Source organism: Mya arenaria, chromosome 16 (assembly GCF_026914265.1).
Source record: "Mya arenaria isolate MELC-2E11 chromosome 16, ASM2691426v1".
In the NCBI taxonomy this organism is placed as follows: domain Eukaryota; kingdom Metazoa; phylum Mollusca; class Bivalvia; order Myida; family Myidae; genus Mya; species Mya arenaria.
Genome location: NC_069137.1, coordinates 21507530 through 21523611, shown reverse-complemented (window position 1 = coordinate 21523611; position 16082 = coordinate 21507530). Strand labels below are relative to the sequence as shown.

The window sequence follows — 16082 nt, the reverse complement described above, 5'->3', positions numbered from 1 at the left end:
AAAGACGTTAAAATTGGTACAAGTACATGTAGCTCCCTTGGTTCTCCACATTTAAAGGGTAGTGCTTGGAAAAGTGTTGTACTAAGTACTGGTTTAACCCAGGAAAGTTGTACCCCGTGTATCGGTGCTTTACACCGAGCACGTATAAGAACCAAGGGGTTTCTTCGAAAAGGATCTAGAGTATCGCACCCGGACTTCCTTGTATCCCACCACTGTCTCTTCCTCGTGCCGGTCCTTCAGCAAAAACAAAGGACCCCGTTGGAAATAAGTGCTTGTACTTTCAATGGTTATCCTTGACCGCAAGATCTAAAGGAATACATATAGTTCATCATTTCCTGGACCTTGGCATTATGTACATTGTAAATGGAAGAATTCAGTACCGGTTAGACCCAGGAATGTGTTCCTATGTTTGTCGGTGCTTTATAACGGGCACGTAAAAGAACCAAGACGTGCCTTCAAACACAGCAAGGGTATTGCAACCGGTCCCCTTGTACTCCATCACTTTTCTTCAACTCTACCAATATTAAGATGTGACTGGTATTGCATTCACTTCTTCTTTGCGTTAATTTACCAAAAACTATTACCCAAAATGACTTGGGGATGTGTTGTGTATTGATCCCGGTTATTGTGCCAGGTTCTGTATTCCGTTCCGAGTTTTAGTAACTAATTATAATAATAGTGTAAAGTAACCAAGATTTTGTTTCCATTTTTTCTTTAGGTTGATTTAATATGGCAGCGCCCATGTGAGAATATAAACAAACCAAAATATGCCTTTTATTTTGATTTGCGGTTACCCCTGCAGTGGGAAATCGAGAAGATCAGATGAATTAAAGAGGTATTTTGAATCTGATCACAATAAAGATGTTACTGTTGTGAGCGATCATAGCACGGGTGTCAACCGGAATGAAGTATATTCAGGTAAAGAGCCTTTTCATAACTTTCACATTACTGACCAGAAATCGCCAACAAAATTGCTATTTTAAGTTGTATTACATTATTTTTATATGCTTTCCAGTGGTTTATAGATAGTATCTGTGAATTAAAAATGATGATTCACTGTTTAAAACTGTGAAATAACATTTAAATTTCACTGTACTGGTTGACATAGTCCATATAAGGCCAGAGTTTTTTATCTTTCATTTGGCTTCCTTTTCGTTTTACGGGAGCGCCGTTCCTAAATGTTGCAAAACCCAAAAAAGAAAAAGATTCAAATTCCTAACTGTATTTTTATTTTTTCCGCCACCCGTTTCTTCGATCTCCGATAGAAGTAAAATTTAGTGTTATTTAACCTAACGCTAATTTCACAACAGCAAAAATATCGCGCACAGTTCCTAAGATGGCGGAAGCCGTCGATTATTGCTTATAAAGTTAACTGAAATGTGTTTCATTGTTTTGTTATATCACATGCATATTATATGCCATAATGAAAAAAAAAACTTGAAACTTGCTCAATATCATCATCTAAGCGCATATGGAATATGGCTGCCTTTTACAAACTTACAAAGTGGATTTAGTTTGAAGACTGATACTGTTAATAAACTCGTGGCGTTTTTTTTGTGAGAATGTAGGACGAAGTGAACCACTTCCCAAGTGAACCAAGACTAAGTGAACCACTCGGTGAGACGAAGTGAACCATCTATATGTTATATAGGGAATATTCTCTTAATGTAATGTTATGTTTCAGAGTTTATTTTCCTGAGTAGAAATGATTTAATAGATAATATGAATACATTGTTAATCATATCAAAGTGTTTATTTATTAGAATTATGTATTTTGATATAACAATGTTTTGAAAAAAGGAAAAGAAAAATGAAAAACAAAATACCTTTTTATTTAATCCTTATAATGAATATATTATCAATACATCCTACTTTGTTGAATTTTATTTCATATATGTTCAAAAAATGATCTATGTTTGTTATTTACACCTCAATCATGTCCCAAAAACAAATAAGTGTGGGTGTAATTAATGGATAATTGTATTTTAATTGGCCTTATTAATTGGTAATTACTCTTGAGTCTTGCATTCAAATGGCGATAATTACTAGTTATTATAATAGCCACTATATAATACATATGTGGTTCACTTGGTCCTGAAATGGTACACTTAGGAACTGGTTCACTTGTGAAATGGTTCACTTCTTCCTGCACCCTTTTTGTGACATCGAACGGAATTGTATTTTCTGTATATCAAAGCATAAAATCACTTAAATATTTCTGTGTGTAGACATGTTTACACAGGGACACACTGAAAATTGGAATTTGCTGTACAGTTTCTGACTACAGAAAAAGACGAGAATCTGACATTGGATTTGGCTTGTTTGTCTAAAAGACAATAAAGTTATACCAACATATTGCATACCATTTTAAAGGGCATTGACTCCTTTTTTCATGTCACCTATTTTAAAATGGATTGTGTGTATGTTGATTAAGAAACTTAAAAAAACTGGACTCGATAGTGAAATCTGGTAAGTTTGAGTTACATACCTTGTTTGTTTCTTGTATATCAGACATTAAATTTCCTCAGATGTGTTGTTTATCTCATTATATATTCCCAAAATGATATAAATCAACATTTTAGACACAAACAATGAGCCAGATTTCTTTGGTTTTGCCAGTGCAAGTTTCAGTGACTATTAAAAACACTACAAAAGTGTAGAAGCACATATTAAAATCATGCACATATATATACAGAATTGATTTAATTATCATCATGTGAAAATGACAGCTTGTTTTTTTCTGTGGAGCTGATAGATGTTCAGCATGGTTCTGGCCGTAAAATAGGTAAGGTAAACACATTTGTGCAAGTGGACACCAGATATTCATGTCATATTTCTGTGTATAATACACTAGAACATCAATTGTCGGCTTTTTAATCCAGATGGGTCTTTATGACAGGGGCAATAAAATTTAGATTGATCCCAGCATTTTTTTACCCTTTAATTTAATGAAATTATGACATTTCAAAGAAATGTTACAATTTGATCTTGGAAATGCATTCACAGATGTAATAAAATAATTAAATTTTTCATCATTGACACCATTTATTAGATAATTTAATTATCTATAAAAAATATATTCACATAAAAAAAGATTTGGCCACAATTATTGTGAGTAATATTGATCTTAAGGTCATACTGCCGTATGAATTTGCTCTTTTTCAATAACCCTTAAATGCCTTTACAAATAAGGAAGTAGTTGCTTATCAGTAAGTTGGCTATTGACTGGGAGGTTTAATCTGGCCACTTGCCTATGTGCTAAAGGTGTTAACAGATCAATCTAAATTTATGTTTCATAAAACACTTAAGTGTAATAAGAGAAAGGTATCAGCTAAAAATAATTTATGTTTAACTTATGTGTTTTTATTAGCTCTACTGGCCAAAGGCCAGAAGAGCTTATGCGATGATAATGTGTACGTAGTATGTGCGTCCATGAGTCTGTGCGTCCGTGCCACTGTAAACAATTTCTTGTTAACGCGATACAGTCTTCATTTTTGAATGTTTCTCGATGAAACTTGTACAGTATTTAGGTATCAATTAGAGCTCGGTTCCTTTCGAAAACCAGCCATATCTGCCCATGCATGCCTAGATTATGGACCTTGAAAGTTTGAAAGATATGCTATTTTTAGCTAACCTAGTTTTAGCCAGGTCTGCATGACCGAATTCTATTTTTAGCCATGTTTACATGTACATGTAAAGTCAAGTCTAGGATTAAGGGAGACAACTTGCTATTTATGCCCCCAAAGGTGGGCATATTAAAATCGCACCGTTGGTCAGTCCGTCCGTCCGTCAGTGTGTCCAGCTCAATAACTTGTGTCCAGTCTGTTACTTTCCCTTGTATGGACAGATTTTAAAATAACTTGCCACATGTGTTCAGCATACCAAGACGACGTGTCGCGTGCAAGAACCATGTCCCTACCTCTTAGGTCAAGGTCACACTTAGGTGTTTATTCACAATGGAATGCTGCATATAAGGACATAGAGTATAGTTTGTCGTGTCCGGGTTGTAACTTTCCCTTGTATGGACAGATTTTTAAATAACTTGCCCCATGTGTTCAGCATACCAAGACGACGTGTCGGGTGCAAGACCCGTGTCCCTACCTCTTAGGTCAAGGTCACACTTAGTGTTTATTCACAATGGAATGCTGCATATCAGAATACAGAGTATTGGTTGTTATGTCCGGGCTGTAACTTTTTCTTGTATGGACAGATTTTAAAATAACTTGCCACATGTGTTCGACATACCAAGACGACGTGTCACGTACAAGACCCATGTCCCTACCTCTTAAGGTGAAAGATACACTTAGTGTTAATTCACAATGGAATGCTGAATATAAGGACATAAGAATGTAGGTTGTCAAGTAAAGGTGGTATTTTTTATGTCCAGAGGCAATTTGAAATAACTTGCCAAATGTATTTGTTTGATATTTAACTTTTCATGTACTGACCTTGTTCATAGGTCAATGTCACATTCAGGGGCATTCGTCACATACTGTGACAGCTCTTGTTGATTCTGCAGTTGATTTTGTGAATTACTCTGCCTTGTTCTTGTTGAAAGCCCAAAGCCCTTTTTTTAGCTCATAGTGTCTATAGTTCGCGCATTCATCTTAACAAAATTGGTTGTCAATGTTTGTTCAAGTTATGCACCTGGGGTCGTTACTGGCCACGCCCAGGGTTCACAGGTTTGTTTAACTTAAATTTGGAAAGGTTTGAAAATCTTTTTGTGTGTTCGCGCATCCATTTCAGCACAATTGCTTGTGAATGTTTGTTCAAATTATGCCCCTGGTGTCATTACTGGCCATCCCCCGGGGTTCACAGGTTTGGTATACTTAAATTGAGAATGTTTGATAATCTTTTTGTCGGAACCAGCTTTGCAGACACTTGCTATTTTGAATAAGGCTCCACCAGGCTCAAAATATGCCCCTGGGGCCAAAGCTGGCCGGCCACCCCTTTTGACCTTCTTTTTTATTCTTAAAGCTTCAGCAATGATATTTAGACCATGTCTACAGTGTTGCAAATGAGCATCAATGTTGTTCTTGTATGCCCTTGACTTTGACCTTTTGAACATGAGTACAGTTTTGAAAGCATTTTTTTTGTCAGATGACTTTTACTTGGCACATATTAATATAGTTCATGCAACTAATCTAATTACAATACTTTTTGTCCTCTGATGTTGAACGTGCAACGTTTTCCGGTAACCCAAACACAAAACCTGAACTATATGTCTGTTGCCTTTTACCCATACATACATGCTCTGGATTAAAACGGCCACAAGAACCATGCCAGTAGAGCATAGGCCCTTATGGGCCTCTTGTTTAACAATGCAGTGTTAAATATTGTGGAGTTACATTTGAAGAAAATATTTTACATTGGTATGAATCATTCCACTTGTGGCATTTAGGGAACAAAATGAATATCCAAATGTTAAAAAAGTTCCCTATATGCGCATTATTGTGGCTATGGCTGACGGTACATTTCCCAACAGGGCACAAATCCCTATCAACTGTTAAAACATGTGTTTGTTTACCTTGATCAATTTTTCAATGATTTAGATTAATATAGAGGCTTGGTCACACTTGCGAAGTTTCATCTTGTTGTGTTGATTTTTTTCTAATAATGCCAATTTCAATGTTCTAATACGTAAAGATAAAAATGTAGCAAAAGTGGGGATGAGGTCAGAGGGCACATGCACATCTTTGAGGCCTTGCAATTTTGTTGACCTACATTCAAGATATTTATAAATAGAAATCATGCTTCACATTAAAAGCACATGTTTTAAGAAACAGTGGAAACAATAAATGTTTATAATTTGTTTATTTAATATAGCATACTTATTAATTATAATTGTATGACCATGTATTTTCGCTTTTCAAGTGTTCGGTATAACTTTTTGTTTCCTTGATAGCATAAATTGAAGGGTAATTTACTGTCCATAAAATGAATGATTTTCAACATAAAATTGATAAGATCCTGAATCTGTCTTTAACAGATATTATCACATTAACCAAAGATGGTTCATACAAAATTTTAACTAACTACAACAAAAACTCTCAAGGATAATTGATAAAAAAAATCAAAAAGGGTTTGGACTTGTGACCTTAGCCAGTACTGAAATTTTAGCCTGCTTTCAGTTCCAAATCAAGTCAAGGCAGCGCATACTGTGCTAGGACACAATTTCAACGACTTCATTTCCAAAATGATGTTACATTCACATACAATTTGACTCACTTTTCTGAAAAACAACGATAAAACATTTTATATCATTTGTAGGCAAATAATAATAAGATTTTTTTTGTTTCAGTGTAAGATACCAATATATTTCACCCTGGAACTCCAAAAAGTGAATGTTTCAAAAGTAAATGTTTCACTCCTGTCCACGCCACTTGTGAAATTTTGGTGCTCACTGTGTGAAATATATTGTTATCCTATACTTATTATAATTAAAATTGTATTATTATTATTATTATTACATTTTTTCTGTACAATACAGAATATATTTGGGAAAGTATTTAGGTATAGAATAAAAAGGTCATTTAACATTGTTCTGTACAATATGGAATATATATGGTCTCGTACAAAGCTTGGAAAGTCATCCAATATGACTTTCCAAGCTGTGTACTCGACCAAATATATTTGTATTGTATTGATAAATGTTAAATAATCTATAATTATGTCCTGTAAGTAAGCTGTATAGCCTTATTAACTACGAAGTATCATCTTGCAATTTGGAGTGAATTGTCTGCAAATTTGGGCCTTGTTGTAAGCCGTATACCATTGCTAAGGGCTAAGAGTATAAACACGGGGGCAGACCAATTGCAGCCAGGCCTATTGAAAATTGCTCCCTGAAGTTCAATTATTGCAGTAGAATTGTTCCACATTCAACAATAATACTATCAAATATGATGAAAGTTTGTTTTTTGGGGGTCCAAAATATTTTATTTTCTTAACTTTCATTTAAGATTTTTTTCATTTTAAATGAAAATATATGTAGAAATATATCTGCAAGATAAGTCATCATTATATATTTTACAACCAGGTCCTATCATTTATAATTAGTTGACACATAAATAACTCTTTTTCAATGGTCAAAATTAGCTCAAGCTCACAACCCCTGCACTGGTAAAATGGTTTCCGGGCTGGCTCAAATCCTGGATTTTATATAGCAGGACTTGTTCAGACTGTTGATGCCAATCACTTGTGTCAGAATTCGGGCTTGTTCAACCAAAGTCTAATTTCGATGACTGCTTTTTACTTTCAGATTCTAAACAAGAGAAATTGGTGCGGGGGAATCTCAAATCAGCTGTTCAAAGGTACATGTTGATAGAAGTAAGATGCATATAGATCAGTCCAACTATCTTTGTGATCTATATTATTGTAAAAGACCTGGGGCAGTAATTACAAACAGTCTCAATTCTGAGTCCAAGCTCAATTCTCACTAGGGCAAAATTTAATTTCATTGTAATTTTCCTTATACCAAAGCATTGATGAAGATATTTGCTGAAATATATTACTATTTGAGTATTGTACTTATATTTACTTATATTTCGGTAAAAGAAATTGAATAAATATGATTTTTTTGTTCCTTCATAAAAATGCTTTTCTGAGCCTGAGACTCGACTTGGACTTCAGACTGTTCGTAATCATGATCCCAGGCTGCAGACCCATACTAGCTGATATTTATATTAACAGTGCTCCAGCTAGGCCTAAGTAGAAGGGTGGGGCACCCTGCTGCCTTTGTACTACACCCTGATGTGCCCTTTTGTTTGAATTACTAGTAGTCAATCTTCAGAAATAAGTAAAAAAATAATAAATATAGTATACATAATTTTAACATTTAAAGCTGCACTCTCACAGATTAAACGTTGTGACAACTTTTTTATTTTTTGTCTTGGAACCAGCCAATTTTTGCGAGAATCCATGGAAACCAGTTATATAAGAGTGCTGACAAAAAATTAGACCGCAGATTTTTATATTTAGGTTCAAAAATTGATGTTTTATGCATTTTTCGTAACGGTTTAAGCCATAAAACCTTATTTTCAAACGGAAATATGCAAATCTACGATCTGATTTTTTGTCAGTAATCTTACATCTTTGGTTTGCAGATATTTATGCAAAAATTTGCTATTTCCAAGACAAAAAATAAAAAAAGTTGTAAAAATGGTATATCTGTGAGAGTGCAGCTTTAAGTAAAGATAACAGCTTAGGTATTCATAACATCTGTTGGTATGGAAAGTAGAAACAACACATACACAATAAGAATTTAACATTGGCCTTTTGCAAGTGCCCCCATTTAGACTCATTCAATGGCATCAAAAGTGCCCGTTTTGACCTAGTACCTTGCCCTTTTCAAATCCTGATATAACCCATCTATGCTGCTACCTTTCATAAAGGCCGTAAGAAGTCAATTTGAATTTTGTTCCATCACCTTGTCACAGATTCATAAAATTATGCTGCCTATTCGTGGATCGAACAGGGTTTGCAAGTTAGGTGCTGTACCAACTGAGATAAACTGCCCTTATAACTCAAATAAGCTATGACATGCGCCAGTGCTTCAGACAGAATTTAAAAAGGGCAGGGTGCTAGGTCAAAAAGGGCACTTTTGAAGTGCATTGAATGAGCCTTTATGGTGTATATTTGCAAGGTTCAATATTCAATTCATATTGTGAATGTGTTGTAATTTTGTTCAATTATATTGTTAATTCTGATTGTTACAAAATACAATGTACACTAGCTGTTATCTTAACTTAATGTGAGTGTCAAAATTATGCATATTTATTTAATACAATGTAGTATTTTATACTTTTTTCTAACAAATGGCTTGACAATATGTCCAATATATATCAAATCTAGTTCATTATTATCACGGAGGGCTCTGTCAAACAAAATGGCTCATCAGAGCATATAAAAAGGCAGCCGGGTGCTGGAAAAGGGAAGTAGGGTGCTCCCAACTGCTATTAGGCCAAGCTGGAGCACTGCTGCGCATGTCAATACAATGATAAATCTTTCAAGATTTAAAATGAAAAGAAAAGAAAATAACAAATGCTTTTAATAGTGCTCTATCTTGGGAAGAAGAGATTCATAATTATAAACATGGTCAGAATGAGGCAAAAAAATGTGTGGTTAGGGTAACATCTTGTCCAAAAACGGGTAGGTTTGATTTTTTTCTTTATTAGAATTTATGTCAGAAGATTATTCTCATGATTGGGGAATGGTTCAAAAAATCGCTTAAAAAATCTATTAAACTTTGTGAAATAATTCAAATTTCTAACACTGATTGTCTGAATATTTTAAATAGCCTCTATTTTTCATAAGATTTATTCATATGCTTTTTGGGGGGGGGGGGGGGGGGGTTCTCGCATTTTTCATTCATTTGCACAAAAGCATTCTAGCTTTTCTTTAAATACAACTTAGAAAAAAAAATCCTTAAGTTGAAATTTTTCACTAAAATGGTTTATGAATACAATAGATGAGAATATGTTTTTTAACTTTTTATGAATACAATAGATGAGAATATGAAAACATCTTTTTTCCGTGGGGACCATGCATTATTCTTATATTATATTCTTTTATATTGTGTACATGCTTTTGCAATTTAATGAATATATTATTTAGGTTGTCCGGTTAGTGCAGTGGTAAGTGCACTCGCTTCTCACCTCGTGGACCAGATTCGATTCCCGGCCTGGGCATATGTTTCTAGAGTTTGATTTGGGGTCACCAAGTCGGACAAGTGGGTCTCCTCCTGGTTCTTCGGTTTCCCCAACAACGCAAGACAAAACTCTTGTGCAACATCCACCCACAAGAGTGATTAATATAAGTTATCATTACTTGTTTCACAATCGTAAAAACAAATAAGTTAAAACTAAAATGAATATTGAATTCATCTTTAACATTGTGTTTTCCAGAAATCTTGGGAAAGACGCCATAACAATATTGGATTCCCTGAACTATATCAAAGGTTTGTAAGTTTTTTTTAATTCATTTCACCATTTGAATTTAAAAGTATTTGTTATTATAATGTCACCCCTCTCAATAAAGAGCCAGTGTGCTTGACTCATATGTTCGCCCCTCCGTGTTTAAATATCACCAACTATTAAACTCTGTTAATAGATTTGAGCTTATTAAGCTCTGTAAATACGTAAAGGAATCACTATGTATCCGTAACTGTATTCTAAACAACGATACATAATTCTGTTCATCCTCTTTTATAGCCTGTTTATGAAGCTGTTACACTACTGCGTTTACATATTTATACCTTATAGTAGTTAATTATAACTAAATAACGCTCCTGTAACGCTTTTGTTCAACTTTAAAACTTACCTTGTACATACACATGACATAATTAAGTGAATTATTATATGTGATTAGACGATGTACGATAGTATAAGTCTTAATAAGTCTGTTCTGTTCTGTCTGTTCTGTTCTTATGAGACACCTTGGTTGATAAATATCTTTACTTCTGATTCCTGTTCAATATGCTGGGCGCCTGGCAGAAAAGCAAATAAGTGCTATAAATTAAACTAGCTGCTGGATCAGCAACTGGCCATATCAGAACAAGCCATTAGTGGGACTCGAACCTCAACTTCATGCTCCGTAGACAGACACCTTAACCACTATGTCACATAAGCGGTATATTTTAATTTATATAGTACAAAAAAGGATTATCTTGTACCATGTTTATAATTTACATCTACAATATTATATTTCCAGATCATGGAAAAACATTATGTTTCCTTAGCAAACAAGATCTAGTAACAAAAATGTAACATACTATTTTTGTTTATCAGGTTTTCGATACGAGTTGTACTGTGTAACAAAGGAATGTCAAACCACCCAAGTAGTCGTAAGTATTATTTTTGATGCCCATCTGCATGCGCAAGTTCTTTATTTCTGACATCTGTTTTTGCTAAAATTTCTTTACACAAGCAGTTATATTTCTGTGTTTCTGCAATATATATATATATATATATATATATATATATATATATATATATATATATATATATATATATAAAATGCCAGATGATGAGGTGTTGTCATTCTGATTTGTAACATACTTTTCATAAGCAACATGTCCAAATTAGGATATATTAAAATGCCTGGGCACCATTTTAATATTCATAGTAAGGATACAGATAGTAAATTTCCATGCTGGGAGGTGATAGCGAAAGGTCTCTATCTGCTTCTTTATTTAATTTCACTTAGCACCCTTTTCTATCTAACCCCTTGTTTTTGCGTAAATTGCATTTCAATAAAAAAATGTAAGGACATTCACGATGTAGAAATCAGCGAATATAACGGAACGGAAGTGCTCAATTTCGTGGATAAAAATGGATTTTATAAATATCCATTTTTTCTGAAACCCATGATTGGCACGGAATATGCGTTAATATTACCTTCAATTAGTGCAATCTTTTTTGCTGAGAATGGCTCCTCAAGGTTGACAACGACCTGTTCACTCTGGAGTTATGGCCCTTGAATTGTCAAAATTTCAACAAGCAGGCAACATAATTATTTAATTCACAAAAATCTCGTTGTTATTTTTTTTACTTGATTAAGTGTATTCTACTAATGAGAATAGGCTGAGCTTATGGTAACGGAATTTAGACTTTTAGTCACGACAAAAGGTACGATATAAAACAAGCTTTTAGATGTTAACTTTTTAAATTTTAATTTGTTTGTGAATTAGTAAAGTTCTATGCTGCGGAAATTGTGACAAATTGGTTTAAATAAACTGGACAACAGTGGCCAGGATTGAAACCATTATTTTAATATATATTTTTTATGTTTTAGATATTCTGTGATACAAATAGGGATGTTGCCAGCGAGTGGAACATGGCCAGACCGGACGAGGAAAGATATTCCCAAGACATGTGAGACTTACCTTTTGCTATTGTTCTCGATTAACATTGATGATCAATTTACAAAGTAGTGTTGTGTTATGTGGTTAATGACCAAACAGTGTAAATATATTCTGAGGCATTAATATAGAGTTTTAGATTGTGTATGGACCAGCTTATATATTTGTCTTTGTTGTTTCTATTTATGTAGGTGGTGTTAATATGATTGTTTCTTTAGTTCATTGTCGTTTGGGCCCTCGACAACTGGGCTTGTCCCTGTTTTTTTCATTGTAATTTTGAGATTTAGTGAAAAAGATTTAAGTTCTAATTTGTATTTTTACATTAGAAGTTATGTGATTTACAAGAGTGCCATTTAGGTAATGCCAATCATCGTTTAATGGTGTTGTGTTGTTGTTGTTTTCTGGTTGGAAAAGAGACTCTACACTTCTTAAAGCCAGATTTGTGGGCCTTCATTATTTCAGTCGACTATCTTTATTTTTTTAAGCCGGAGTTGTGGGCCTTCATTATTTCAGTCGAATATCTTTATTTTTTTAAGCCGGAGTTGTGGGCCTTCATTATTTCAGTCGACTATCTTTATTTTTTTAAGCTGGAGTTGTGGGCCTTCATTATTTCAGTCGACTATCTTTATTTTTTTAAGCTGGAGTTGTGGGCCTTCATTATTTCAGTCGACTATCTTTATTTGTTTAAGCAGGAGTTGTGGGCCTTCATTATTTCAGTCGACTATCTTTATTTGTTTAAGCCGGAGTTGTGGGCCTTCATTATTTCAGTCGACTATCTTTATTTGTTTAAGCCGGATTTGTGGGCCTTCATTATTTCAGTCGACTATCTTTATTTGTTTAAGCCGGAGTTGTGGGCCTTCATTATTTCAGTTGACTATCTTTATTTGTTTAAGCCGGAGTTGTGGGCCTTCATTTTTTCAGTCGACTATCTTTATTTGTTTAAGCCGGATTTGTGGGCCTTCATTATTTCAGTCGACTATCTTTATTTGTTGAAGCCGGAGTTGTGGGCCTTCATTATTTCAGTCGACTATCTTTATTTGTTGAAGCCGGAGTTGTGGGCCTTCATTATTTCAGTCGACTATCTTTATTTGTTGAAGCCGGAGTTGTGGGCCTTTTATTTAGAGTAAAGGCCTATATTGAAGTTTTTAAACAATGACTTCAGCAATTACAATAGTTCAGCCTGGTGATATTTTTAAGATGATGTAAGAGGCTCACTATGCGGTCTTCATGATACTGATTCTGTCTCTGCAGTTTATCAAGTCTGTCGTTATCCGAAAATAAGGCGTCGGATTTACAATGACATCTTTAAATAATAATGGCTCTTACTAGCAGAAGGGTGACAATTGTTAACATGAGAAAAAAATCAGTGAAGTCAACTTAGCTATGATGTTATAAAACAGGGAAGTCAATTAACACAGAGCGATGTTATCACTCTCCAGGAGGACCCATAAGCTGCCTTTTAAAGTCCGATTCGGGTGAAAAGCTCTTTGCATCCCATTTCGCACAATTTTGAAACGAAGTCACAGCCAACCTGCAGTAAAAATGTTATTTCATAGTACCACATTCTCGGGTTTTCAAAATATGTCCGTTTAATGAAATTGTCAAATAAAATATAAATCATACTCACATGCGTCGAAGTAAACACAAGGCACAGCTGAACCACGAAAGTGTCAACAGCCCTTTTTCTTTTCACCACTGATAAATGGTGGAGCTTGCGTTGAGTGGACGTGTAAAATCATCTGATGGAAAACATGAAAAATATTTAATATTTACATGGAAAACTGCAGAAACAAGCTCAGTAGTGAAGAGTTTAAACATTAAGACTGAAGCCTTACACTGTGTTCTTGCAGTTTCGACCGCCCTTTTTCTTTGTACCAGTGATAAGTGGTGGAGCTTGCGTTTAGTGGTCATGTAAAATTATCTGATGGAAAACAAGAGAAAATATTTTAGCCTGGCCTTGTGTTTTTATAGTTTTGATGGCCTGGTACAACGGTTTGAGGAGCCGAAAGCTAACAACAGATGGGATAGCCCTCTGTTCGTGGTCCAGAAGGATGATGCCTTACCATTTGAAGCCATTGTTGACGCACTTCTGAGGAGAAAGGCCCCGCCTCCTAATGCTTCAACCTTACCTGTATGTGGGATAATTTTTCTTTATAATGTCTAGAACATGAAATAATGTCATATTTTTTATATACTTAGTGAAAAAACTTGTTGTGATATCATTACTTGAATGTCGTTAATTGTGCACAATATATGGTGACCTATTATGTATCAAGCGCTATAAATCGATAAAATATTTTTCATGATATGCATAACAACTCCAGATATTTTCGGAGTTATTATGAAGTCTCAATTTCTTCTTTTCAGCAACCACTGTCTTCCACAAATTTCCTGTATGAATTGGACAAAACCACACAAGATATTCTCGGGGTTATAATGGAGTCACAAAAGACGAGCGTTCCCGGGGACAACATTGGCATCCCAGGTGCCACTGATAAAGTATCCTTTACAATGTGTATTTTCACCTTTTTTGGGGGGGTGACTCTATCCCAAACCTATTTTAAGATATTGCCATTGCACTGGTGTTGTCTTTTTTGAGTATAGCTGTGTGAACCTATTTGTTCCAGTGAACTCGTGTTTCAGTGCCCTCGTGTTCCAGTGAACTCGTGTGAACTCGTGTTCCAGTGAACTCGTGTTCCAGCGTGTTTCAGTGAACTCGTGTTCCAGTGAACTCGTGTTCCAGTGAACTCGTGTTCCAGTGAACTCGTGTTCCAGTGAACTCGTGTTCCAGTGAACTCGTGTTCCAGTGAACTCGTGTTCCAGTGCCCTCGTCGTGTTCCAGTGAACTCGTGTTCCAGTGAACTCGTGTTCCAGTGAACTCGTGTTCCAGTGAACTCGTGTTCCAGTGAACTTGTGTTCCAGTGAACTCGTGTTCCAGTGAACTCGTGTTCCAGTGAACTCGTGTTCCAGTGAACTTGTGTTCCAGTGAACTCGTGTTCCAGTGAACTCGTGTTCCAGTGAACTTGTGTTCCAGTGAACTCGTGTTCCAGTGAACTCGTGTTCCAGTGAACTTGTGTTCCAGTGAACTCGTGTTCCAGTGAACTCATGTTTTACTGAGCGATCCAAGGCGTTAAACCCATGATCTAGCGGTAAAGCTATTTTGATGCATGTGTGGTCTGTCTGCGGTGTTTGAATGTGTGTATGTGGTGTTAGTACGTTTATACGTTTGTGTCTCTAGTTGTCGTTTGGGCCCCTGCCTTGTGTGTCCAGACAGGGTTTATTTATTGTATTTTCGACTACTTGGCTTTTCCCCTGTAGTTTTCATCGTATTATTGGATGCAGCAGTGTATCTAACATTAAAACTAGTGCAAACTGCAATTTGTTGATCACATTTTTTTATTAATTTCCTTAACCTTAATTTCAGCTTCAATTTACTCGATCTTTTACATTGGCCGAGCTGCAACGAACTCGGCGACAGTTTATAACATATATGAAGATGCACCCGGTCGACAACCCGGGGAAAATATCAAACATGTTTGTGCAATATTTGAACAATACCTTGAAATAAATAATTACTTTCATTGTCCCCATTTTTGCTTTGTTTTGCCTTGTGATTTCAAGATTGTCACATGCTGTAATTTGTTTTATGGCCATATACCATTAACTATTTTATTTTCGCGGTGTCCGTTTGCAGTTATACGCTTGACTATTTGAAGAAATTGACTAGCAATACGACTCACCCTCGGAGTTGGTGTCTTGGTTTAGGTTTGGCATGTAAGCACCTTTAAGTCATTATCTCAGAAAAAACATCATGTATTACATTGACCCCTATTGAGTTTTAGGTCATTGGGTCAAAGGTAAAGGTCACAGTGATTTTGAACACAAAAAGTTTGTCCGAGTAATTACTCGACAATGCTTTGACTTATGGAACTCAAAACTTCATTATAAATTGGTCATGACCAGTAGATTATCCTTGTAGATTGTTCAGGTCAAAGGTCAAGGTCACAATAACCTTGATTTCGAAAAACTTGTCCAAGTGATGTATCGACAATGCCTGAACCTATGAATCTCACACTTGACTTAGAGGTTGGAGGAGAACAGTAGATAAACCCTATTGTGTTTAAAGTCAATCTTGCAGTGTCATTGAACGCAAAAAGCTTTTTTTCATGTGATAACTCGAGAATGTGAAAGCATTGTCTGATTGATAACCCGAGAATGCCTCGCC

The 16082-nt window shown here is 35.3% G+C and overlaps 1 protein-coding gene across 1 annotated transcript; it reads left to right on the top strand.

The window, feature by feature from the left end:
- The first annotated feature begins 716 nt into the window (after positions 1-716).
- On the top strand, positions 717-15443 carry LOC128221164 (protein KTI12 homolog). Its single transcript, XM_052929637.1, has 8 exons — positions 717-918; positions 7259-7310; positions 9903-9955; positions 10785-10840; positions 11791-11870; positions 13829-13988; positions 14225-14356; positions 15282-15443. Exons 1-8 carry the CDS (start codon positions 768-770, stop codon positions 15423-15425), a joined length of 828 nt encoding a protein of 275 aa, XP_052785597.1. The 5' UTR covers positions 717-767; the 3' UTR covers positions 15426-15443.
- The last annotated feature ends 639 nt before the right edge of the window (positions 15444-16082 follow it).